The sequence below is a fragment of the Streptopelia decaocto genome, assembly GCF_964273445.1.
Source record: "Streptopelia decaocto genome assembly, chromosome: 2".
Lineage (NCBI taxonomy): Eukaryota > Metazoa > Chordata > Aves > Columbiformes > Columbidae > Streptopelia > Streptopelia decaocto.
Genome location: NC_138655.1, coordinates 42,229,821 through 42,257,434, shown reverse-complemented (window position 1 = coordinate 42,257,434; position 27,614 = coordinate 42,229,821). Strand labels below are relative to the sequence as shown.

At 35.9% G+C, this 27,614-nt stretch overlaps 1 protein-coding gene across 2 annotated transcripts in view; it reads right to left on the bottom strand.

Annotated features, from left to right (window-relative positions):
* Positions 1–7,609: 7,609 nt before the first annotated feature.
* Positions 7,610–27,614, bottom strand: part of ALKAL1 (ALK and LTK ligand 1) — a 39,301-nt gene continuing 19,296 nt past the window's right edge. Inside the window, exons 3-6 of one of the 2 annotated variants that reach the window (XM_082045163.1) lie at positions 17,619–17,672; positions 13,676–13,756; positions 11,252–11,328; positions 7,610–8,278 (exon numbers count right to left, since the gene is read on the bottom strand). In XM_082045163.1, coding sequence (XP_081901289.1) covers positions 11,264–11,328; positions 13,676–13,756; positions 17,619–17,672 — 200 coding nt within the window. In that variant the 3' untranslated portion in view covers positions 7,610–8,278; positions 11,252–11,263. The remainder of the gene's footprint in view (positions 8,279–11,251; positions 11,329–13,675; positions 13,757–17,618; positions 17,673–27,614) is intronic. The other variant, XM_082045164.1, reaches the window with a different exon arrangement.

The following is a 27,614-nucleotide window of genomic DNA, read 5'->3' as shown; positions in this document are numbered from 1 at the left end:
TTCCATCTCTGCTAAAGACATAACAGGAATGTGCTCCAAGCTGCCCAGATAAATCCATATTACTTTGAAGGGCAATTGGTGCCTAACGACAGAATTTTGTTTGGAAATAACAGCTAGAACATTTAACATTGCCTGGTCATACTTGAACAAGGAAATCCTTCCTGCAATAGGCAATAGCTAAGCAAACACAGGACTTCAATTTAGGTACTATATATTCTTTCTAGCAGCTTACTAGCACTTCAGTGATCTATTCCAAGGAAGTAAATTTGCATCACATGAACTGTCAGTGGGAACAGGCCAGTGGTGATCCTTATATGAGAGTATCACTGTGCAGTGTGCTCAGATAGTTCTGGTTGACAATAGCACATAACAAGACAGAAGTACAACAGAAAGCACTAATTCTGCACAGCTTACCAGAAGACTTGTATGGAACTAGCCATATATCACACAAAAGGTTGTTTAATTATATGTTTAAATCCACACTATTCTATTGTTTTCTATTGTTTTCTACCTGTTCTTGTGGTTTCCTGACATGTCAGAATATAGAATCATAGAATCATAGAATCATATCGGTTGGAAGAGACCCTCAGGATCATCGGGTCCAACCATAACCCTACTCTAGCACTAACCCATGTCCCTAAGAACCTCGTCTAAATGCCTTTTAAACCCCTCCGGGGATGGTGACTCCAGCACTGCCCTGGGCAGCCTGTTCCAATGCCCGACAGCTCTTTGGGGAAGAAATTGTTCCCCAGATCCAACCTCAATCTCCCCTGGCGCAACTCAAGGCCATATAAGGCAACACAGTCAACCCTGATGATCCAGAGCACTGGAGTAATCTGTGTAACTGCAGTGATTGGTTTTGAAATCACATCAATGGCACAGAAGAGAACATTTACCTAAGCAATGATCTAATTCTGCATAAGATCAAAGGGTCAAGATACATGTGTTGCTGTTGCAGAATAGGTCTGGCACTGTGAACATTGTGGACAAGTGCTGCTGAGTCCCAGATGGCATAAACATAATGCTAATGTGATATGCTTGTTCTTCACAGAACCATAGCTTCACATTCTTTGAAGACACACACCACTGACATGAATTAGTGCAAATCTGCCCCCTGCAGTCACCAGGCTCTTGTGAACATATCCTTCATGTCTTCTCATGTTTTATATCAGCTGATCCTTGTTGTGATTCAGATATACAAAGGATATATGGCACAGATCTTTGGCATTCAAGGATTCAGATTTGGCAGGGAAGCAGGTCATGCAGGACACAGAGAGAAGGTTACTTTCATCACAAGCCAAGACTGTGGGAACTGTTCTAGACATTAGCAGACTTTTATGTAGAGTAAGTTCAGCATGGAATATGCATAGCCTATTCCATGACAGCCAAAGTAAATAGTGCTAGCATGACTCCCTTATTTCTCTATTTTTGTGCTAGACATCAGAAACATTTGCCCATGTGATGGTGACATTTATAAATTCAGTGCATAAAATATCACCTTGCTATTCATTGGCAATACTTACTGTTGCCAGTGATGCTCTTTGATAGTGACCAGTTAGGTCAAAAACTGTTATATTTCTTTTTAGGTATGTCATATTAGGGGAAGGCAGACAGAGAAAAGAAAACAAGACAGAACAAATCCATAAAACTCTTTTAAATATCAGGAGACTTCATTTGTTACAAAGTTATTGGATTGGCATTTTAAATCATAGCCTAGTTTTCATCCTCAGGCAACCAGATGTCATAGTACAGCAAGAATTCCTGGGTATTTTGTAGTTTGGATCACCGCAGAGAGCCTTTTCCATTTCTCTCTCCATAACAATTGTACAGGGCTCACATAGCTGCTCATAAACAGTCACAAAAGACACACAAGTATGGTATTAGAATAATGTTGGAAAAGTATGGAAATGTTTTAAATAAGAAAGAAACTTTCACTGTGTTCTGTCAACTTCTAGAAAAATTTAAGTCACATAGAACAGTTTTTCCTCTATCTGATGTCCCATCACATATACAGCCCCTAAAAGGGAAAGCCAAAACTTTATGATGTGTCATTATATATTAACTCAGTCATGTAAGAGGGATAATTGGCTTGTTGGTGTCTGTTCTGTGCCCAGAACAAAGTTGTCAGGAAACATCTTTAATTTTAATAGTCTAGGGAATAGGGGAGGAGGAATGTCAATCAAAATAGTTTTCATTCTTTACTGTGGAATAACATAGTGGTTCTCAATAGAAGTGTCTTTGGATATGAAATATCAGACACATCAAGGTTATTTGGATGGTAAAAGTACAGTATCAATAAAACTACGTTTTCTTGAAGAAAAGGGCAGGGCGATCATGTTGCACAGGAAGGACTACATAATTATAGAATAAATCTATTGCCAGTCTCCTCCTGGACCCCTATTTGGAAAGAAAAAAGCAGAGTGAAATGCACAGTGTTTAAGGCCAGAAAGGATTGCTAGATTATTTTACGTGTTGTAAGCCAAGACATCTTAATATGTTTAGCTACTTACTAAACCTAATAATTTATGAATTGACTCAGTACATTTTAAAAAAATCTCCATCTTTAATTCTTTTCAATGTTTTTAGAGATTCCAATGTACTTCAATACATTAATTTTTTGAACAGATGATTAGTGGTTTAGGGCCATTCCAAATTTTAATCTGCAGAACACCATCTTCCAGCTTTTCATCTTTATTGTACCTCTCCACAGAAATTTATGAAGTCCTTTTGTGCCTTTCCCTTGGGAAAGTAATTAAACATGGAAATCTATTCATTACTTGGTAGCTTTTAAAAATCAGACTGAACCCCTTGATTCTGTCATTCTAATATATACTTTCCAACTCCCAGACATTTGTATTCCTTCCCTGCTCTTTCTCTACTTATGCAACAAATTGACGTATGTTGGAGCGGGATGGTTAAGATACAGATACAGCTATAAAGGTAAGATAAACACTGTGATGCAAAATATTACAAAGGCAGTGCCAGTTTTATACCTCAGTAAAAAGCTTATTAACATACCTAATATGAACCTAGAACCTTCACAGAGTTTTCAGGATGTAATCCTTTATTCTGTATATATGGTCTGTATTCCATATTTCTAGATGTGTAGCCTTAGTTTTCCTATTAAAGTGATATTAAAGCAGGCCTGTCTTATAAATCAGCCTGGGCATCAAATAATTCATGTGATTACCACATGTTTGTGATTACTTAACATAGTTGTTACCATCAATAACTTCATACTTCCAAATCATAAATAAAAAATATCTAATAGGCTTAAAAACATTAATTTGTGTGTAGCCCCTTTTCAAAAACTCTCTTAATTAATAATGAGTTGTCATTGACAATTCTTTTAAAATGAGTCTGTTAGCTATTTGTAATCTGTCTAAATGTGCCTTTGCATTCTACACGGACAAAATATAGAATATATAGAACATAGAAGACAAAATATAAGCAACATTGTGGAAATGATATACTTTATTAGAATGAGAAAAGTGCACATACTGTCTCTTCAAGAACAGCTGCTTGAATTCACTCAGTCTAGCACATACAACTCATATGGATAAATATGTCTGGACTTTGGAGGGGAAAAACAGTCCTTACTGGATGTTGTGCCCCTAATACAGTTGTTGTCAGTTAGGATCTCATAAACTATGAGGCAATGAAGTGAATAAGCATGCTCTCCTCCCACTTCTAATCCTCTGTTTTTCTGGACTGGCAGCCTATTAAAAGAAACTACACTTTTTTCTTTATTCACATACCTGAGTTTGCATTGGGAGGCTGCAAAAAGGTAGAGAGCATATCTCTTTTAGCAAAGACAACAGCCACAGAAACACAGTGCAGGCCTATACCAGAATGCATTTTCCAAAACATGTAATGGGATTGGAATATCTTGGTTAAAAGCTGTGATGTTACTGATTTTGTTGTGCCTAGGCAAGTCTCATCTGAAAGACCCTCTTTTCTCCCCATTCTCCAAGTCCCTTCTTTCCTACAATTAGATGCCAGAAAATAATATAAAATAATCTAACTTTTATCAGTGAGGAAGAGTGTTAAATCTTGAAGAGGGTAAGTCAAGGCTCAAGGTCACCTCCAAGTCTTTTTGTTACCGTTGTCTTTTCTTTAGTTAACAGGTGTCAGGAATTCTATTTAGGAATGACAGATTTAGCACACAAACAGCTTCTTCTAGTGGAAGTTTTGACGAGGTCTCATCTTCCTTGAGATATTTTGCAAATATCATGTTGCAAGTTATTATTAGACCTTATGTTGATTTAAAAATAAAAATTCCACATGACAAAAATATTATCGTACGTGTGCCTCCTCTGGCTCAAAGCTAGCAATCATCATGATGGAGTAGACGTAAGTTATGAGATTTCCATGGAGGAAAGAACACTGGTCCAGTGAGAGAATGTTATAATCCAGCTGTAGCAATAATTCCAAGTAGCTTTCAGACGGCAAAGTCTTAATAAACTTAAACACTCGTGTGAGCCAGATTTATTGAAGCAACTTCACATATTGTGGCTCCGGTTTAGGGTTTTTTATTCTGGGCAGAACCCCAGCTGGAAAGATGCCTTCAAATATGCACTCCCTAGTCCACCAGAGAGTCATCATGTACAGAGAAAACATCACATACCTTTTCCTCTGCTCTTCCCTGTCACCCCACTGCATGTATTACCAATGTTAAATAATAATATAGTTCACTATTTTGTGCTGGAAAAGTTAAAACAAACCGAAAGGACTGTGTTTTATTCACTGAAAGAGTACTCATGTTACTGAGCCTACATCTGAGACAGCAGGTTTCCTTCAGCTCCCATTTGGGCTTGCCTTGAATATCCAGAAATATTTTACAGTCCTGTTTATTTCCTTTTTATTTTTTTTTTAATTAGGAAAAATATATATATGCTTTAAATTTTGTATCTGCATACTTCATGATAATTTTTTTCACTAATTAATGCCATCTTGGACTCACCTCTTTTTGGTCTAATGTATTTTTCCCTATATTTCTCCCTCCGTAGCTCTAGCATGTATTTTATTTAGGTTTTACATTTCAGCCATCTGCAGGAGCTTTTGTCATTTCCATGATCATTTGTTTTGTCAAGAATATAGGTTTCTTTCCTCATCCCTGACTTATTCAGAGAAGTTTTTCCATTGGTATCTGCATTTCATTTCTGTTTACAAATTTAAAGGCATATAATTTAATTTTGGGAGTTCCAAGCACCATTCCCTCCTTTCAAACATAAACCAGTCTGGAGTTCATCTCTATTCTTTCCAGTAATAATTTACACATATGAAAACAAAGCTTACTTCTCTTTCAAAGCACATTAGTCTTCACCGTACTGTGAGGTCCCCAGGATCTCTGGAGTCTAGGGAGATTCTAGCTCAGTTCTAGTCTAATAAGCTAGAAGCCATGTGTGAAATACATAGCTTTGTCTTATGCTAATAAGACCCCATGTTCCTTGCTTCTCCAAAAACCGCTATTGCGATGAAAAGATAAAGAGTGTGACTCAGTGCTTCCTGTTATTATTCAAAGTGGATGATAATTGAAATTGAAAACTGAAAAGAAAGTTCTCTCAGATAGTTATTATTAGTGCTGCCTTCAAGTCATAATGAAAAATGACTGGAAAAATCTTTCAATCCAAAGCCTCTTTAAGCAGGGCAGTGACATTTACTTTGCCACTGTCCATTAAATTTGCATTAGGCCTGAAGAACGTTATTCATCCTGGCCCGACGATATCAAACAGTGGGGAACAAGCTAGTTCCCTCAGAAGACTGGCACTCAGTTTGGTGTCACACTTCAGCCCTGAGCCTGTGTATGGATTAACTGCAAGAATTCAAGCAATATCATGGTTACACTTATTTTGTTTGGGAAAATACCATACAACTCTGTAAACTGATGAAATCCAGTCCCATTCAGAACAGTTTGGCACCATATAAAATTAAAAACACATTCTTGTTATTCAGATGGTGACTAAATATAAGCTGGTGACTTATGAGCTGTGCCAGTCTGTTATGTACCCTGGGTCTGTGCATGACTGGGCATGTTTAAACTTCAGTGATAAGAAAGAGTGTTCTTATCTTTTGTGACTGGTTATCACTTGTAAATACACTATGACTGCTTAATGTGCCCTGGCATCTGCACGATTCATGTAAGAGAGGTAAAAGTTAATCTCAGGATGTGTAAACATGAAGGAACTCTTCAAGAGCAGGTGAAATATAAGATCTTTTCCTCCCATCTTGCAAGCCTCAGTCTCTGATGTCTGTACTTTCATTTTTTGCCTTTTTTTCCGGCATAGGAATGGGAGAGACTTCTTGAGACATAGAATTTAGGTATTATAGGAAGGCATCTTGTAATATTTTAATTCATAATCTTATTGAGACCCGTCATAAAAATGTTAAAAACTACCATTAGAAGGCTTTTTTAGAATCTGACAGTTAATTTCATTAGGGCCTTAGACTTTCTAAACATCATCCTGAAGTTTCTCCATAGCCAAAATAATGATAAGTAGGTCACTGACAGAGAAATAAAGTTATCCATCTCACTGTTCAGCCACAAGGATTTCCCATATGCTACTCTACCTTCAGTATGGATACTGCCTCCAACATGGACTAGAATGAGGCTTGAAAACTTTGCTCTTACCGAAAGAACATGATGGCAAAAAGTTTGAAAAGCAATCATGTTAAGAATAAATACAAATGGCCCAGGACAGCAACCTTCTAGACAGGAGAAAAGAGGGAGCAACTACTTCAACACCTGTGACTAAGGAGCTCGTTACAAACAGCTGCTGTGATATATTGTTGCCCAGACATAACATGATAGTACCTGCAGAAGCTGTGGGCCCGATTGACTGCTGCAGCATGAGAAACTGCACAATTTTGGTGCTGAAACACACTGAACAATGTAGAAAGAAGAAACAAAACATATAGCTGTTAGCTATTTGACAACGAATCCCAGGGCAGACTTGGCCTGCTATTCTGTAGAGGGAAAAGCACTGGCCATGGAAGTTAAAGGGCTCATGAAGCTGACACTGAGGGAAAGGATAGAGCAACATCTAATTTGAGGAGTTTAGTTTGAACAGTCAGTTAATCACGAGAATTGCAATTTGGGCACAGTAATCAATGTGTGTTCTCAATTGCTCTAGGCCTGACCATAAAAGCCTCATTTCATACTAGGTTCTTTGTAAAGCAATCATATAAGCTTGCAATAAAAGACCTGAGACAAATGGGTAGCAAATGTTATCATCTCAATTTGATTTTAAATAAGAAAGATGAAGTAATTGTGCTTTGGGTTCTTGCCAAATAGTTAAACTTGATGTGTCACCAGCCAAATTCATTCATTATACCCCTTGGTTTTATGATATGCTTTAAAGTATTTTCTTTTCTACTGGGCTATGTTATTACTTTCTCTTCATCCTCACAGAAGGTTTCTGTTGTTCTCAGTGGGTGGGTGATGCATTTTTGCACCTGAAAAAAAAATTTACCACTTGAAAATGAAATACTCTAAAAAGCTAAATGCACAAGTTTCAAGTTCCCAATAGAAAATTATTTCAAGTTCAACAGGAAAATTAAATGTATATGTTAAATAAGTAACCTCTTCATAAATTTAAATAACTCCTCCTGAAAAATAGTTTATTTTTTATGTTCTTTATTCCACCAAAACTGCATTGCAGTTTTCCAGTCTTTATATTTACATTATTTGCAATTCTTTCCATAAGTGCCAGTACAAATGTAACTGATGAAAATCCAGAATAGTCATACAAATGTTCCTGAAAGCAAGGTGCATTTCTGAGCAATTTTTTCTGATGTGCAATAATATATATGCATATATTAACAAAGCTTCATAATATAAAATATCTTCCATGGCAAGTAAAACTTCCTCACTTACAGCTTATTCAGGTTTCAGTTACACAGACTTCTGCATTTCAAGTTAGTGCAAATAATGAAAGTAAGAGCCTGAGCAGAATGATGTAAATACAATGGAACAAGAGAAACAGCATAATTTCACCAACTCCCTGCATATGGTTATTACATTTAATCAGTACATCATTAGTATTCTGTATATACAATGTCTTTAAATAATTGGCTTGTCTGAACTATAGGCAACAAATTTACAAATTAAAATAAAATAATGTTTCACACAAATATGGAATGTCTGACAAATATATGAAAATAAAATGCATCTAGTAACAAAATGTTGTAAATCAAAAAGGTAAAAGATGTCTTCTCTGTCTTGGAAGATTTCAAGGCACTTTCTTGGCAAATCAGAATTCTCTCCTTAATAGAAAGTCTGCAAGAGAAAAGGACATGCCATTTTATAACTAGTTTCAAAACACAGAGGCAGACCACTTAGTGTAATTCTGTTTATAAATCATGATTCCCTGTGGGCTGCATAAATCTTAAGATTAACTCCAGAACGCCAGTGGGTCTTGCCCTCCTGTGAACACTAATGAGTTTTGCCATGGCAAATCCTCATCACCGATGCTAAGAGGTTTAAGTGGTCCATGCTGCTGCATCTTACAAGAAAAGTTTCCTGTGTATGTAGTCACGTGAATTTCTAAATTCTGGGTTTCATCAAATGCTTAACTTTCATTTGCAAGAATCTGAATTGCAAAACCAAAACCAAACCAACCCAAACCAAAGCAAACCAAACCAAAACGAAAAGGCTAAGAGCCGTGGCAGCCGGGAAGGGTTGAGCTTTGAACCCTTGTCCCGGAGCCGCGCCGTCGCCTGCCCGATTGTCTCGGCAGCGCCCCGGGCCGCGGCGCGGGTCCCCGCGGCGGCCCTTCTCCATGGTGCTGAAACCGGCCGCACCGCTCCCCTTCCACCGCCCACCCCTGTGGGAAGATCGGATTTTCCAAGACAAAACTTAACTTCTAACAGGAATAGACCACGTTTCCTTTTTGTGCCCGTGCACTTACAGGAGGGGGTGGAAAATATTTGCATAATAGCATTGCAGTTCTTTTTTTTTTTTTTTTTTTTTTTTTTTTTTTTTGAGGAGAATGCAGCCTATTTTAGTACATGCAAGAGAAATGTTTAAAAGTAGTTGTCAGTTCTTTGAGTGGGAGAGCCTCCTTCTTCAAGGCAATGGAGAATCTCCAAGACTCTCTCAGATGTTAAAGCAAAGGCAAATTCCCTTACAGTAAGCAGGAACTATGACCCTGTCTTCTCTAAGCTAGTGTGAGGGTGGTGAGAAAAACAGATCCTTTTGTGCCAAAAGGTGGAGTAGAAGCAAACACAGAATCATGCCAGAAATGCAGTGTTATGGAGGGATGAACATATATAACTCCTGTGCTGTCTTGTGTATTTGGAGGGGAGAGCAACTCCTGCTACTCTTCATCTTTCTCAGGAAGATGTTTTCATTCCAATAAGATGTTGGATATGAGCAAACATGAAGATCTGAACCTGGTTTATCTCTAGTGGAAACAACACTCTACTTGTTGGAGCAACAGGGTGAGGGAGCACAGAGGCAGCTGGGAAACACTCAGATCACAGCTCTACTTTTTAATTTAATGGTTTATCTATTTTTAACAAAGTAAAGAGAAAGTCAGCCTAGATACAACTTGAAGTGAACACAGTGCACATGAGTTGGTAACATTGCTTACCATTTAAACCCTCTCTTCCCCACATGTCATCTCTTTGAATGTATTTTTGGCAGGCAAATTGGAACACCTGGATTTGCAAATTGCAGCAAATTCTGATCCTTTTTATTTAAAGATGGAAATAGGAAGAGATAGATGCTTCTGTACTGTGACTATAGAGGCAGATCTTTTGACTCATCCTCTTGAAAGAAAAGGCAGAAAAGTATTGGAACACTCAGACACTTTTCTGGTAGCTCTGAGCCATCAACCAAGAGATGTAAAGGGATACAGATGAGGGAAAAACACACACTAAATAGGTGACAGTGCAGAAAATGAGAGAGTGCTGGGATGTTTTAGAAAGCTGAGATTTGAAAGAGAACACTAAGAAACAAAGAGGAATTTAGGCTCCTCAAAACAACAACAACAACAAAAAATATAAAGAAAAGGGCATTCAGAAAATACCCTTAGTCATGAAAATGAGATCCTGGAAAATTGATGAGATCCATAGTCAGGTCTCTGGTTATATTCAGTCTCTGATATATTCAAAACCGCCTGCAAGACCTGGAAAGCAAGGACCCCAACAGACCGAAAATAGTTAAAAAAATAAAATAAGAAGATAAATAAATGAGGTCATTTTTTTGTCAGCACTGGAATATCACCATATTCTTCAAAGCATTTTCTCACAGCCACCAGAATGAATCCCACCTCCACTTGGAAATCAAATCAGCTAACACTGACTCATATCCTGCTCTTCCTTTCTTATTCTTGATTAGTATGAATTGGAGTCTTGAAGCAAGAAGAAGTGACATACTCAGCTTCCTCAAACTCCAAGTTTACAGTATTTGTCAGGAGGAGGTGGTGAAAGGAAACCATCTTTGAAGAATTTTAAATAAATTAAATTCACTAATTTTATATATTTTATTGGTCAATAATAACCAGTGCAGTTTTTCAAATTGCTGTTGGAAGTGTAACCATCTCACTGATACTCAGATAAATGGAGAAAACAACTCACTTGAAGATGTTCCCTTTATCAGTGATAATGCTGTTTAATTAACACATTTAATATGCATTTCATAAACAAGGATGGACTGGTTCCTTCCACAGCCTGCTTCTTGAAGCTTTCAGATTTGTCATGTCTTTATGTTCAGTTTACTTCCACCACCATAAAGTGTTATTAACTTTAGAGAAATTGTCAGGAGACAATTTGGAAATGAAAAGTGGTCCCAAAGATGAATAAAGTGATACATTATCTATGAAGATTGCATTGGCAGACCCGAGACCAAGATATTCTGCTTCTTCCACGGATTAACAACAAAGCCCTCTTATGGAAAGGCCTGAAATAAATGTTGATGAAGTCCCCATGCATTTTTCTCTTTCACCAACCAGGCTCCTTTTCAAAATTTTGAACAGTAAAAGGCGACCCAGAGCATAATTATGGACTATGATGTCACAAGTGACTGGTAGGACATTATAGTGGGACTTATTTCTGAGGTGTCTGTGCTTCTATGTATTTCCATGAGGACCCAGTTGGTCCTTAGAGCAATGCCAGACCTGAATTAAGATGCATTCCACTCTGTTAATACCACATTACTATGTGCACACCTGATAACATGGTACAAGTGTGAAGTAAATCACTAGACGATTCAACAAATAAGAAAATGAGTGGGAAAAATGATACTTACATAGCAAACATCTTAGGACTGTGTACACAAAGGGCTCATTGCTAATCTCGTTAGCAACCTTGCACACCTTTTATAATCTATAAAACAAAATTACCCACAGCAATAATGAATCCTAGTTGCCAGATACCCTAAAAAATGCACAAAATTAAGTGTAGAATATGTACTACAATTTCAGACACTCTATGCATTGAAATCGTTCTCTGATGGAAAATAATGAAATTATGTGTGCAAGATGTAAAATTAGATTGAACCTTATTCTAGACAGAGATCTAGAGGAAATATAAGTGATGGCAGCAATTATTTTTCCACCAGATCATTTTCTTCTAAGCTGTAGAAGCCCAGTTTCAACCCCCAACTTTATCTTAAGGAATTTAACTCACAAACTGGGAGGCTATTCTCACCAGTAGACTATGAAGCAGTTTGAGGTCAGACTCTTTCAAAATTTTAATTGTACCATTTAGTATTAACATTGACAGAAATACATATTTTCCATAGTCAAGTAAATGTCTTAATCATCAGACTGGAGATACTAGTGTCCTACTTGCTATCTCACTGGTGTCCTTGGTTCAAATGGTCACCCTTTCTGATGCAAAGATCTAGTTCTTTGGTAACAAGGAACGCTTAGGTGCCATTTTCTTCCCTTACTTGATAAGTATTTTAATAAAACTTAATAGAAATTGTGACAAACAGCAAGAGACTGAATGCTAACCTGGATTCGGTGCTTCAGGGAATCTTTGTACAGAATATAATTGTGTTAGTAGGAGAAGAAGTAGCTCATCTAGAAAACCTATGGTGGCTAAGGTGTCCCCGAAAGAAAATATCAAACCCCTCTGAAGGGGTTGGAAAAGATCCTGGCTATCATCAGCCTTGATAGCTGTTCTAAACCCTGAGTGCTGTATAAAGTGAAGACAATTCTGAGGATTTAATTCTTCTTTTCAGATCAACAGAACATTTCAGGTTGAATGAAAATCATTGCTGTGAGTTTGGCTGAAAAAATGGATTTAAAACCCCCTGCTTCGCTTTTAATTGCATTTTTTTGTTGTATGTTTTTGTCTTGCTAGTTGATCTTAAAAATCAGTTCTTCACACAGTCCTAACCACAAGTTTGGTTTTAATTTTAGAAAAAAGTTATTTAATTAGAAGAGAAATATTGTGCCTGTGTTTCTTCATAAATAAATGAAGTACTTAGGCAACACAGGAAAATCCAAATAAAACCTATACAATGTGGATCCATGTATTCAAGGTATGCAATATGCAAAATGCACAGTATTTTTGTTATGCAGCGTGTAATATATATATGTCTAACCTACTCATATGTCTACTTACAAAATTATATGTATGTCTTTTGAGGATCAGCCATGGATTTCTACATTCCAACTTCTGATCAGTGTAAGGGTGGACAGAGACAAGAGCTGCTCCATCCCCTTTTAAAGGTCAGACCCTTTGAGGTGCTGAGCTTTGGTGAAAGAGCAGCTCAGCTGCTCACAAAAAGTGCTTACCATCTTTCTAAGTGATGCAGACAAGAAGTGTCATTATTTTTTCATGTTAAATCCTGGAAAATTTCTAAAGCACCTCAGTCCATAGTGTGCACTTACACATCACCAGTGTTTCTAATTAAATTGTATTACTTCTTTTCCACTCACTTTATTTGAATTGTCCATTGTCCTTTCTAGGACAATTTCCAAGCAAAATGGAAATCTCTTAAAGAATAAGTTACTTTAGGAAACACTGAAGTAACTTATTTTTAAGGGATTTCCATTTTGCTTGGATTTTTTTTTGTTTGTTTCAGGGGGTTTTGTTTGTTTTATCCATTTAATAACATCTTAGGACACTTTTATTTTTCAGTCTTTCTGATAAAATTACATTCAGGCTGTGTTAAAGCAAAACTTCTGTGACTCTTTTACTGGAATATTGTTTGATAAGAACTGCATGTATCAATAACAGACATGATGAAATAATTGATTTTTTTTTTTTGTTCTTTAAGAGTGAGCATATATTAGAAAATTAACAACACAAATTGAAAAATGCTAAAAATCAGGCTATAACCATACTATTGAGGGTTAAGAGAAGGTAGGGAGTTGTTCAGGTTTTACCTTATTGCCTGAGTTACTAAGTAGAGCTAAAGGGAGTAGGAAGGAGAATATGGCTTCATATCTGCCCTCTGCATAGCCTGTTTTTTCAGAGTGCAGTTTTAATTTCATTTATGTTCGACTCACTTTGAAGGAACTCCATTATATGAAGCTGGCTGCAAATGCATAGATAGGAAATCTTTGTATATTAGAAGACCTTGGATATATCCTGTACTATAGTGTTAAAGAGTAACAGTTACAAAAGGACCAGCATATCAAACACTTAGCAGGAAAAGCAAGTTTCTTTAAAACAAGTATCTCAGCTGGCATTTCAAGGTATGTTAATTACTACTTACAAGCTGGTGTTGAGCAGTCCCTTGTGTTGTGATACAGTCGATGAAAGTGCTTGCTACACTCTGCTGAAAATGTGACTGGCCCTGTTTGAGAGTAAGCAGGAGTTAACCACAAGCTTTCAACATCACTGCTCTGCAGCTTCAATGAATGATATCAACGCATAGAATTTCCATGTGTTTTGACAAATGTACATTTAGTCTTTTATTACACTGTAAACAATTATGATGCAATACAATAATAATAATGCTACTGAAATAACAGAAAGAAATACTATTGCTACGCTATTATGCTCATGGTCTGAATAACAAAAAAAAAATGGAAATGATGGACTGGATTAGCCTTGAAATTCCACTAATTCAATATTAACAATAACATTTCTTATATGGTGAAAAATAGAATGGTGCCACTACAAAAGAATTCTGTTTGCTCAGTAGTCAGTATTCAAATTTAGACGGAATTAAAATTTTATTTCTAAAGATAAATAAAAGCAACATTTTATCAAATATGAGTTTCTAAGTCCTGGAAAGATGAAGTAACTTCACTTAGTAATTCTTCTAGTTTGCACATAGATGGTATATGAAGTTCTTAACATGCAACATGGGTGTTGAGGTAGAAAAATGACAGCTGAATATCATCTAGGAACCTGATTTCTTAAAGTAGTCCTAGCAAGAAAGTGCAGACATGCAGAGGGCAGTACGTGTTTCAATGTTTGGGTGAGGCAAATCCATGTGTGCCCCGGGGGTAGCGTGCTGCGTGTCTGTTTTCTCAGCCTGTGCTCCCTTCTCTGGACATCAGTGTCATCTGTTTGCATTATTATTTGATATGAGTATATAGCCATTGGTCTCCAAAACATGGCTCAAAGGTAACCAGTTGTGAAAGAGCCCTTCCATGATTGCTGATGGCCCAGGGAAGGTATTACTGATGGCATCTGAATTCAAAAGCAGAGCAAAAATGCATTATTTGCATCATGTATCCTGCTTAGCAACATAACCGCTTGACAGCTAGGGACAAGTTTCCTGTGATTTGGAGAGAAAACACTGACATAAATTGACAGTGACTGAACCAAATAAATTTAACTTGCATCCCCTAAATTCAGCACAAATAGGAACCCTCGGCAAGAATAGATTTTTTTCAACAATGCTACAAAATGATCCATAGGAAGCAGGCTGTGTTGACTACACTGTCAGAGGAAGATAGCAAACATTTCAGGGCAAAACTTATTTATTTTGTCACTTGAAAGGTGGATTATCAGCCTGGTAAAACATACTAAGACAATTATCTCTGGATAGTGGAGCCAAACCATCACAAGCTTGAGAGAAGATTCCTCTCTATGTTAGTGAACACACTTGGACATTAGATACAGTATATAGTAATATGTGGATTTAATGAGATTTTTCAGCCATAAATAGGCTTTTAAACAAACTCACAAAGCAGTCCTTGCAACTTTGAACAAGGAGATTGTTGTCTTTTTTTATCTGAGTGATTAGGCTCAAGAGAAAGTATGTAATTTGAAATTATCCAAGATACATGGAGATAAAATCAGCTTTTGTCATTAAATAAATTCCTTGTCCCTTCAGATAATATATGGTTTTCTAGCTTTCTTCCCTGCCATCTAAAATAGTCTGTTAATTTTACTTGTGCTTTACAGAGCACACTGTGTCAGCTGGCTTTTCAAGCTGAATTGATAGATAACTTTATGACTTACAAGATTATTTATGATTTTTCCTATAGTTGAGGACTGTTACATGTGGTTCTTATTTGGTTTTAAAATGTGTCTACTATTCTTGGCATACTAAAAGTGTACAATAATTTTCTTAACCCTGATACTGTAAAGATAATGGACTGTAAAGATAATGTTGATTTCTCCTTCTCTTTTATTTTTCACAACTTTATTAGTTTAGGATGTCTTAACTCTTGAACATATCTGAACTATATCGGAACAGTTTACCTAACTGAGATTGATAGAAAAAAGATTTTGATTTGAACAGAATCAAGAAAGTTAGGCTGTATTCTAAGGAAACGTCCACAGATTACAGGACCAAAAAAAGCTATAGAAAACAACAACAACAACAACAACAACAACAACAACACCAACAACAACCAGGCATAAAAATCGATCACTGGAGAACTTAAGAGCATAATTAAAAAAAAAAAAAAAAAAAAAAAAAGGTAGGCAGAAAATCTAAACCAACAAAGAATAAACTTCAATGATTTTGGAATGAACTTGTTTTCCTTATTCACTCCAGCTAATTCTAGTCAAATAATTTCAGCAATTTTGATTATAGATGCTCAAGTAGAAAAGGACTATTAATTTAATGAATGGCTCCAGAAACAGGCCTTCAAGTCTTTTTTGCTCTTTTTCTTTTCTATGATTTAGTAGTCTCGAAATACCTTCTGTAAAACTCATGGTTGTTTTTCATTGTTGTTTTCGAGTAATAAAACTTGTTCTGTATGCATTATTTAGCTTCTCCAGATTCTTATGTTGAGCTTTATATGGTAGCTGAGCAGTATCCAAAGTTAAAAATGAAAAGGAAATGGACTGAGTATTAACATAACCAAATCTTTCTTGCCTGTCTTCCCAAGCGAGGAATTTTCAGTATTCCTGTGATACATAGGATAGCACAGTTAGAATCCATATGTTCATTTCCTTCTCATATAGACTGAAAATTGTAAGGTTCCTAATTACTCTTGTTTACTGTAAGAGTCAAGGGCCAGCTGGTGTGGTGTGTTTCCTGTAGATGCTGTTAGGTGGCAGTTAGCAGTTGGCAGAAAGTTGCTTAAGGTTGTGCTTGTCCTAAAGGATTGAGGACACCTTCCCCAGGTGAAAGACACAACAGATTTTTTCCTTTCTTGAGAAGGACTGCCTGAAATCTACAGCAAGGGGAAATGTATTTTCCAAATCTCTTTTTCATGCTCCTTCTGCCAACTATTTTTCTAGTTTTTATTTTACTAATCCCAGTAACATTTAAAATCACCTACAGATTTGCAGTGTCATACTCTGAAACCTTCACTTTTCTGAATTCCAGAACATTTGAAACTGGAGAGAAAAGAATCAGCGCAAGGATCTTGCTGTTGGCAAATCTTTTTGTTTATATTCACAGGGTACAATATTTTTCCAGTTACAAAATAAAGTCCCAAAAGTAAATGCATTATAAAACTCCATCTCAGTTTTCAAGTATGAGTACTTGAGTGTAATCATACTAAGCTTTCATATATGAAATAACAAATTATTTTTCTTATTCATTTGTACTGTTTAATCCTTCCTTGTTTTATTTGATTGCTTTATTAAAATGAGCATCCACATGTGTACATCTTGAGACAGAAGACAAAAATTGTTTCCCTGATACAGTGAAAACTTAAGCATTCACATAGTTCTGTTTCTGAAAGATACATGCAGTCCAATGGGGAGCTTTACAATTAGTGATCTCAAAAATAAATACAGTAGGACTGACAAAAATTATGCAAAAATTACATATATCTAACATTAAAAATGTACTGAATTCTCTTATTAAAATATTACTTGGCAGAGATAGCAGAAAGGTGCTCACACATACCACATTTTTAACACCATACCACAAATTGTTTGCACGTAGATATACAATGCAGTATCTATGACATACAGACATATACATTCAGTACCTAAAACTATTGAACTTGTAGTGTAGGTGCGAATCAACATGCAATAATAGGATGAGAGAAATGAAACCATAGATTTTAAATCATGAATGTTTTAACTTACCTTGTTTTGAAAGATATTTTAGTCTATTCAAAGAGAGACTCAAACACAATTAGAGTCTGGAAAAAAGTTCTAGTCCTAAAAAATGCAAATTTAACTTTACAAATGTTAAACTCAGTGCAGAACCTCAAAAAAAGTTTATGTTGTGACTCTTATGGCTACTTAGAATATGCATATGTAGGTAAATTCAGAGCAAGCAGCTGCCTTACCTGTAAAATGTTTTATGAATTTGTCTTTTAGACTGGAATCTCTTGGCAAAATCTCTAAGGAGAGAAGAAAAAATGTATGTAATATAGGAATTACAAAAAAAGCTCTGAAAGCATAATATACCACGATGTCTGCTGTAAAGAGACCCAGTAGCTTCCTAAATTAACTATGAAATTGACTTTCATTGTTTGTTTGTTTTGTTTTTATCCTAATGTGTGTAAACAACATTGTGAGACATTTCAGGTAATTCACAGCTGAATACCAAATGGTCATGCTACAATACACTCTATCAGATTTTCTGACAATCATTTCTATACATCTTAGGTCTGATTTGAGCTATATTTTATAAAGATTTCTATAAATAATAAATTAATTATCATAATATGACAAGCGTTTCACTACCTGAGCAAATTATGTAAAATACCTAGATAAATATGAACTAAATACCATACTTTGGGCTTTGAAATAACAGGTAACTGAGGAGAATTCTCTTTCAGATCATCTAAGATAGATATGAGTGATCCATATTTCCATTGCACTGTTAGTCAAAAATCAGCACTCCTCTCCTAGGAAAACTGCTGTGGATTTTAAAATATTCCCTTTCCCTACATAGTAGTTTTCCAAAAAGTATAAGAGAAAATACAAGTCTCAGAACAGCCAAAGGAATCAGGCAGAACAGAAATTGGAGCTAACACAAAAACTATAATAACTATTCTTTTTTTACAGTGTGATGCTGTCTCTGGCTTATCACGGAAACTTTTGATGCAAGTAAATATTCTCAGAATTAGTACATTTTCCCTCTATGTCATGGATTTTCCACTGAAAAACTGTATCAAAAAATATCTTGCATGACTGCAGTGATTATTGCAGACAGTGACTGTATATAACAGTTGTCTGTCACGTTAAATTCAAAAGAAATGCCTTTCTTAGCACTAACACAAGGAACATGATTAACTTGACACATTAGGACCTGCAGCTAAAGTTATTCACTAAAAATATTTCCTTACCACTAATATAATTGAATTGTCCTACTTCTTCTTTTTTTTTTTTTTCCTCAATTCCTCATCTGAATTAACATTTAGCTTAGAAGAGAGCAAGTTTCCTTTTCATGCTACAGGAAGGTGTTGGTTATCTGACAAAATAATTTTTTACTGTTTTAGGCAGTTTTTCAGAGGTTACATGAGTGTATTTTTAGGCTAGTATTTTAAGCTAAAATGCTGAAGTCTCTACTGCAACTCAGCAAGGTTAGTGGACCCAATTTATCTAAGATTTTTTTTGAAATCTCAGTTTTAACTTGTTTTGTTATTGCAAATGAAATATTACCTCTTACTAATCAAACTTAGAGTTTTAGTGACATGAAATGTCAGGTAGTTTACAAACCCATGAAATGAAGCATACAAAAAGGCAAAATAGTGAAGCAATCTATACGAGTTTTGAATGAGATGCCTCAAGTGGACCAGTACTGACAAATAACCAAAGCCTTGTGAAGGCTGGGCTAAGAACGGGCCGTTCTTCCTCTGACAGAGAACATTTAGAGCCAGGTCCTTTCAAAGTCTGTAGAATTTGCTGTAGGAACAGTAGCTGCCTTTTGCCCCGTAAAATTTTTTAGGAAAAGTCTATAATACAGTATACAGCCAAAACCCCACCCCTAAATGCACGTAAGGTAAAACAGGATACAGATTTGATGCTCAGGCAAGGAGCTAGGCATTGCAAGCATAAAATTGCAGCTGTAGCTGTGTCAGTAAGCCTGAGAAGGAGTGCTGCAGGCTCTGCTTCCCACGAGTAACCTACATTGTCCCAAGGTTCATGCCAGCCGGCTACGCTTGCCCCAATAGGGAAAACTGGGTCAGTTGTGTGTTGGTGAGTGGCTGAATGATACTGACTGTGTGCCTGTCCCTCCCCTGCTGCGGCTGCCATCCCTCCAGGCAATAACCAGCTTTTCAACATGTGCCCACGGTTCAGCTGTCTTCAAGCGTTCGTTTTTCTTCATAGTATACAGCATTTGCTTGGTAAAACACAATCAGTGAGCCCCTAGCCCTCCACAAAGACAACCCAAGTTCATTTGTATAAAAATCACAGGCAGCACAGATTACTGGAACACTTCTGTCCACTGGCTTTAATGGCAGGGACAACTCTGCCTCTACTATGAGTTGCCCAACACAAACAGTATTTTTCTTCATCTTGCAGCAGCATAGCCAAGTCTTCCTATCTGTAAATAACTGTGAGGCTGAGTTCTCAAAGTACTTAGTGTTTCAATCAAACTAATGAACATCTTTTTGGAACAGAATATGTATCACTGACTCCTGACCATATCACGCTGCAGCCAGGAGCAAGATCCCAAGTCTGCACAGGATGCTTTTATAAGGCAGTGAAAAATTATCAGGACAAAACCTCTAGGCCAGCTTTTCCTGTCTTCTAACAAACTCTTAGTTGCTCCAATCACATTTCATGTGGGATCTATCATCTATTAGGAGAGTTTAATATCAATTCTCACAATTTACAATCACATCCCCACAATGCATTTAAATTCCTTTGACATATTAATTTCACAAGTGAAAAGCAAAAACATGGATATAATAAGATAGACTGGCAAAGCATTACTAAAATAAAAACACTTGGAAGTCACACTGGGCAAAAACACAAAAGAAACAGGAAAATAAAATAATAAAATATTTTATGTGTGAAACCCACATGAACAGGAAATATTAAGTGGAGTGGGTATATTAAACGCATTCTTGCCTCAAGACCATGTTACACAAACTAATAAAATGCAGCAAGTATATACCCCATGGGATAAAGTAACTGTTTTTAATCAGCTGAGAGAATATTTGGACTGTGTCATTCTTGTGCCCAGGCTTACAAAATCTGTACTGCTCACCAGAGAGAGTAAATCTGAGTTAAAAGGCACGTTTGCTATTGACTCTGGGTTCATCCTGGGTATAATCTCAGTTTATAATAATAAATAATCTTAGTTTAAGGATTAGTTTCTTATTTACATCAGGCAAGACACACATTAGATACACACTTCTATGTGTGTCTTTAGAAAATTACTCATTTGGGGCAAAATGCTGCCCATACTACACCCCTTCCACAGACAGCAATGGTCATGGACAACTATCATATGGTGGTAGGACAGATCTTTTACTGGATCTTCTGTCTAAAATGCTAGCAATATTTATGGCAAAAATCTAGGGACAAAGCAAATTTAGAGGATTTTCCAGCCCTGTTTCACAGAACAGAATGGTGAAGTTTATACTGCAAATTTGTTTCTAATTCATTCATATAGTTAATTTTCTCAAGTTGTGACACTACACAGAAGGTCTCATGCCTTTGGGTAAAAGATGACAGGATCTACTTGGGTTTTATACCATGCTGGGATAAAAGAGATGATTGGGAGAGCTAGCAAGGTCTGAGCTAAGCAGCAGTGAGCAACAGCTGCTCCAGTTCCCCACTCTTTCATTTTGTTGTAAACTTTCCAAACCTGATTTAAATCACTTTTGTTAAGCTAATTCCCTAGAAAATTATTCTGTGCACTTTTCAGTTGTTATTCAGCACCTGGTAGCTGACATGAATGTTTAATTTTTCACTAATTTGGACATGATTAAGAGAGGTAGAAGACTAAATAGGCCAGAGCTCTGGGCTCAGGCATATGCTCAACCTGCAGTATAAGACATTGTTCACTCATGTTGGATGAGGCTTTTTACTTTTCTGTGCCTTCAGTCTCTCTGTTTTTTGTCTGATCAGACTGCAAAGTTGTGACAGCATATCCTTCTGTAGCATAAATACGACCTGCGCTTGTGGCACTGAAATAAGGTAAATCCATACAACAGTTTGTTGGCTTGGGACATGAAAATTCCACATCCCCAGGTGATATCACCTTGGCAGAAAAAAATCAAGATCTCAATTTCTTTATGCTCCCAACAGGCAGCCTTTGCTTATTTTTAACTTATTCAGGGAAACAGTGTAAATCAGCCAGCAAAAATTACTCCTGCTCTTGGCCTAGTGCAGGCCTATACACAACATCTTACTGCAGGCTGTACTGTAGGCAAGGGTAGAAAATGTGAAGTAGCAGAGTTCAGGCTCTGCTTTAGTGGCCAAGCTCCTTAATCTTTCTATGGAAGAAAAAAAAGTCTTCATCAAGAATCACAATATTCTCTTTTTGAAAGAATATTCATGCAACAGAAAACAAAACCAACAACAAATAACAACAACAACAAAAACACACATCAAAAAAACAAAAAACCAAAAACAACACCAAAATCAAACAAAAAAATAAACCAAACAAAAAGAAACAACAATCCAAAGGTTCCTCAATTACTAACAAAACAAACAAACAAACAAACAAAAGTAAAATATCAACTCTTAAACTATGAATGGAAAAAAACTTCTCCACAGTAAATGTTCCAGGAAAATGTAAGTTTATCCAACAGAACATAAAAGCACAAATGACATTACTTATCACTATAGCTTTGTCTGCCACATAAATATTTCTCAGATTTACATGCAGCTGCTAAAGTGCTCTCCACAACATGTTTAAAGCTTAGCATTTTTAGGCTGGTTTAATAATTATCTGTTTTATGGAATATCCAATGTTAATTCAGAATATCCACATATCTTAATTCAGAATTACATAGTACAACATTCCTTGAAGCATCATGTTACATGATGGAATAACAGGCTTTTCTTGATTTTATGTTGTTCTGCATTTCAATAACTTAACAAAATTAGGAAGTTCAGATTATTATAATCTCACAGAAATTTGTTTCCAATATAATGCTTAGTCCAAGATACAGTAAATAGCAATGACAATATATCTTATATCTTACAATGGTAATATGGTCCTGATCTGTTTTTTCATTCACTGTGGTAAAGCCATTTTGAGTTAATGTAACTGTCTATTCTTTAGAAAGGGCCACTCTCTAGAACTACACTTCTTACTTTGCTTTTTATTCTTCTCATTCATATTTTTTCTTATTTCATAATCCTTTTCAAGCTGAATTAATATTAATACAAGGCAATATATTTCAGCAGGTCTTGCATTACCAAACTTATAAACAATTTTTCCAAGGCTAGTATAGATTTATCTAAATTTTACACAACTGTCACACGCATAATCTCATGAAAATCTTAATTTCCTTATATTGTGTTTAAAGATATTTTATAACTATGGCATTTAGAAAACAAATGTATTGTTGTGTATTTTCTTCTTTCTATCTGTAAAATAGCAGAAGAAAACTGTCAGCAGTAAGATGCAGCTGACTCTTGTGTTCTAAACCTGAATGTAGGCTTCTAAAAATGTTGTTTTGGCATGAAAATAACGTGGTGTGTTTTTGTTTTTTTTTTAATGGTGATTTCATGTCATGAAACTGCTTACAACACAGTATATGTTAATAAAGTTTTAAATAAAAGTGAAATTTTGAAGGACAAAATTATCCAAAGCTTCAACCTAAAGAAAGGCTATATTTGTTCATAGTGTAGGAATAAATCTTGCAGTGGTAGAAATATCATGCTTCTACAAATATTGGAACACTGCCAGCAAAACTGTCTCGAGCACCTATATAGACGAGTCCCATTTATTTGGATGGAGCTTATCTTTACTAGAAACACTCCACAGTGCCTAAACAGGACAACTCTTGTCTATTCTGACAATATTACAAGGTGAAACACTATTAGTAGTAGGTTTGCATACATCTGGCCATGTCAAGAAGGATTCAGTTTATGTAAAAATAAAATGTATGGTGATAAAAGGGATAGTAAAATCTTTCAAATGTAAATACATAAAGAAACTGACAAATTATCAAAAGGACTTAGGCAACAGACATGAAACTAGATCAGAACAAGATAAAAATACCTAAGTAAAGTGATATACTAGAAAGATGAGCGAATGGAATGACATTGCGGTGCCAGGATGAAAGTACCCTCAATATGATAGTCTTAAAAATCCATAAAATCTTTACAAAAGCAGTGTATTAAATATATATACACATTTGGAAACCTTAATGACCCAAACCATCTTTCCTCTAAATGTCTTAATTTATATATGTAATAATTTCCACAAATGTTAGGAAGAGATGTACAGACTCAGATTAAAAAAAACAAAACAAATACAAAAAACAAGTTTTGCTCAAAATCAACAATTACAATAGAAAACTGTGCAAACATAAGACACCCTAGCAGAGAAAAAAAAATTGTAATATTCACTTTGATAAGTGTATCATATGGTGTTGAATAAAGCGTAAGCTTTTGACTAGAATCTCACACATGGGAATCATACAGTAAAACATCCTGTGAATGAATGGAGCATCAAGCACGCAGTTTCTTCAGTACCCTGGGCCAATTAAAAGCTCTTAGTTTCCTACTTTTACTGTCATACTTCAGCTGTGACCAGATTGCATGAAACTCTTACTTCTAGGCCCATGGCTAGAAAAGGTTCTCAACTTCAAAGCTGAGGGTTTCCAGCAGCTTTGACTGTGCTGGAAATGCTATTTTTTTAATGCTGTTATTTCATTGCTACAAGAAAGGTATTACTTTTTGTTCCACAAACAATAGTCATATTAATATACATGGTAATATTTCTCTGGTTTCTCACGTGGTGTCTGATACAGAAGAGACACAGAATATGCAGTTCTTTATTGAAAATATGTGACATTTGCACTCCCTACTTGGGACCACCAGTTGATTCTGGGGTCTGTCCAAGAGTGCTGGAAGTCCTTAGGAGAAATTTGTGGTTCTGTTACAACTCAGTTCAGACTGATATATTTAATGTTTTTTCTATTGCAGTTTCCCATAGGGAGGCAAGAAAAAACATTGCTTTGTGGAACAGAGAGCAACCCCTTTCATCATTAAAATCATACATCATTAAACATTTTATAGTATTTGTTTTTTAAATACCTGCCAGATGACAAAATATCTAATTAAATGACGTAATTTAATTGTCTTAGGCTCTTCATCTGTGGTTTCTACCACATAAACTGTATTTCAGCTTTTATTTTCTTATTTTTCTTCCTGTTTTCCATAATTAAAAGCTTTATAATAATTTCTGATTGATTGTCTTAACAATTTGTCTGCTTATACACACACCACCCCTGCTTTCCCCCAATAGATCTGCAATTCATTCCTTTAGACAAGGGAAAATATCTATTTCTGTGTGCCGTACCCTGAGATGTCAGTGTATTATTACCTCTGTTAAGTAAGACACACAGTTCCCACTTACTGAATACTTTTATTTTGAGACTGCAATGTGTACATACTAAGTTCCACAAGGCATAGATGGAAAATGAGTCAATGCTCCAGGCAGATACATTCCTTCCTGTATGTAACACCACTGCTTGAAATACAAAATTTACTCTTCCAAGTACTGTGTAATGAAGATTACAATAAATTAGCAAAATTTTTTGCATTTTCTACCACTGTCTGCCCTAGCAGTTGAAAAATTATCTGGTATCTTAGTATTTTCTGAAAAAAGCACCTCAAATATATCTCCAAATCAACACTGCTTGGATTCACAGAGATGAAACCGTTTGCTCAAGAGACAATCCTGAATTAATCTGCAACTGCATACCACTGCCATCTGCTGAATGTGGACTATGCTGAATGTACTCATGAATACCTTTCTGCTTTGTGACTGGAGTTTACTAGGCTTCCCATTTACTCCATCTAATGTTCTTGCAATACGAAGTGTACTCTAGAGCTTAAGGGTTACAGTAGAGTGCAATCAAGAATTTATAATTAATGACTTGGTCAATTTATCTTCTGCTTCTCCAAGACTAAACATAAACCGTATTCTAATCTCTTTGGATTTATTTGCTCTCCATAAAACCTTTGTTCACTACTTTGACGTTATTTATAGAGAATATTTGGAATTCATACTGCGATATGTGACTGTACCTCATTAGTCAAGTCCTAAAATGCTAGTTCTGCTCCCATATTAAATAAATGCTTCCATACTTATTTCCTTGTCCAGATCTGAAACAGTGCTTCTAAGGATACTGAAACTAGTGACTGTTTATTTTCCCTGATATTCATTCCAGTAATATTTTTCTTATATGAGCATGGCAAATAATACTCCTTTTAAATGCTGAGTAATTGATATATCCTCAAGTTCTCCCAACTTTAGTTATGAATACAATATCTGGTGTTACATACGTAAACTTGAGAGTCTGTATTCTGTAACATTCATCAGGAACTTGAGCAATAAATTGGACGGTGACATCAATCAGTTTAGAAATACTCCAAAGCAAAATCCTAACAGGGTCTGCTTTCATTATGGCTGATAAAGTTTAGCATGTCAGTCCCCACTGGCAAGTGGCAGAGTAATTCCTAAATGTGCTAAAGATGGGCATAAAAGGAAGCACCAGCTTCTAAAGCTCAGCCAGGCATGCAGTCACAATTTATATTTTTTTCCCCTCTTCCCTCTGCCAATACATCACATGTAGTGCCAACCACTCATTCTTATCCCAGAGTCTCTATTCACCTATGTCACATCTCTCTTACTCATCCTTATCTGCATCAGTTGCTCCCTTAAACCCAGGGAGATTAATATTCACATTGCATTCACAGGAGAGTAACTATTATGTTCTATCAAAATTGCAGCATTGCAAACACTGAACATGTTAAAAATGCACATTGTATTGTACAAAGGGCTTCCTAAAACTGATGATAAAAACAGATAGGAATATTTTCTACAAACCATAGTGAAGTGAGAAAATTAACACATTAAACAGTATTTAAAGAGTAAAGGCATACTGCTTTCCTGATTCAGCATGCCTTACTTTTGTCTGTAGAGCTATATGTGTCCTCATAATATTTGTCTGATGGATTGACATCTGTGCACCAGAGTTTGGAGCAGATTTAAAGTATTTCGTATTTCTAGTTCTTCATCCTTTGTATGGAATGGAACACTTTTTTTTTTTTTTTTTTAAGATTTCTAAAAATAGTCTTGAAATAGTTAAAGTGCTGCATTTTTACAGTGACTGGGGTCAAATTCCACTCTCACTGATGCCTGTGTGGTCCCCCTCACTCATCAACACCCCATTAATGTAATTGCAAGGGAATTATAGAAGAGATTTTGGACACAAATATGTTTCAGCTGTATTGTTATTACAGAGACCCTCAGGTGAGTACCAAAAAAACAGATGACTAACTTTAGATATTTGATTTCAATTAGATATATAGCCTTTATTTGAGTGATGGGGCAGTAAGCTTTAGCAACACTAAGATTCTGTACATACTATAGTATAATATAATATAAATAGTAACACAAAAAAGCAAGGGTAATGTGACTTGAACCTTTATTCAAGAAGAAAGTATTATTTTTTATCTCTGCTAACTGATAAACGGGCAAGACAAGTCTTACATTTAGCTAGGCACATTCCAGTTCTTTGAAAAGGTTATGAACAAGATTGTAGGACTTGTTGCCTGAAATAGCAGATGGCTGGATTTAATAAATCAAATAGGTTCCAGCCATATTTCTAACTCTGAAATACTAGCTTTAATTCAACAAAAACTGAGTTCTGTTCTATGTGCTCTTATCCCCATTGGATCATGGCCTATGAGCACCTAAGAGAGAGGAATTTCTCCTGGAATCCCTACTGCTCATGCCCCTATGGAGTCCTTTTGATTAAATGTTAAGTGTTACCTAAACACTATGCAAACTTGTAAATATATGACAATGAGCCATGCAAAAAGTGCTCTTTTACCCTGAGAAGAAATACGTTTGTTTGCTATAGTATCTTATGGCTAACTTCCTCATTCTTTGTTTATTGCAAATCATTAAATGGAGTTAGTTTGGGAATTAATTCAATTTATTCATTACTACATTACAAAGGAGTACATGGGATTAGAAATTAAATGTCTCAAGCTCCTTGCCTCATTTCTAACACAGAGTAAATCCATAAGTAACATCCTATTGATTCAGCTAGCTTTTATGAAAATAATGTCCATTATCTAGCTCCTTTTTGGATGTTTCAGATTGTAAACCACTGATGTTTTCAGGAAAA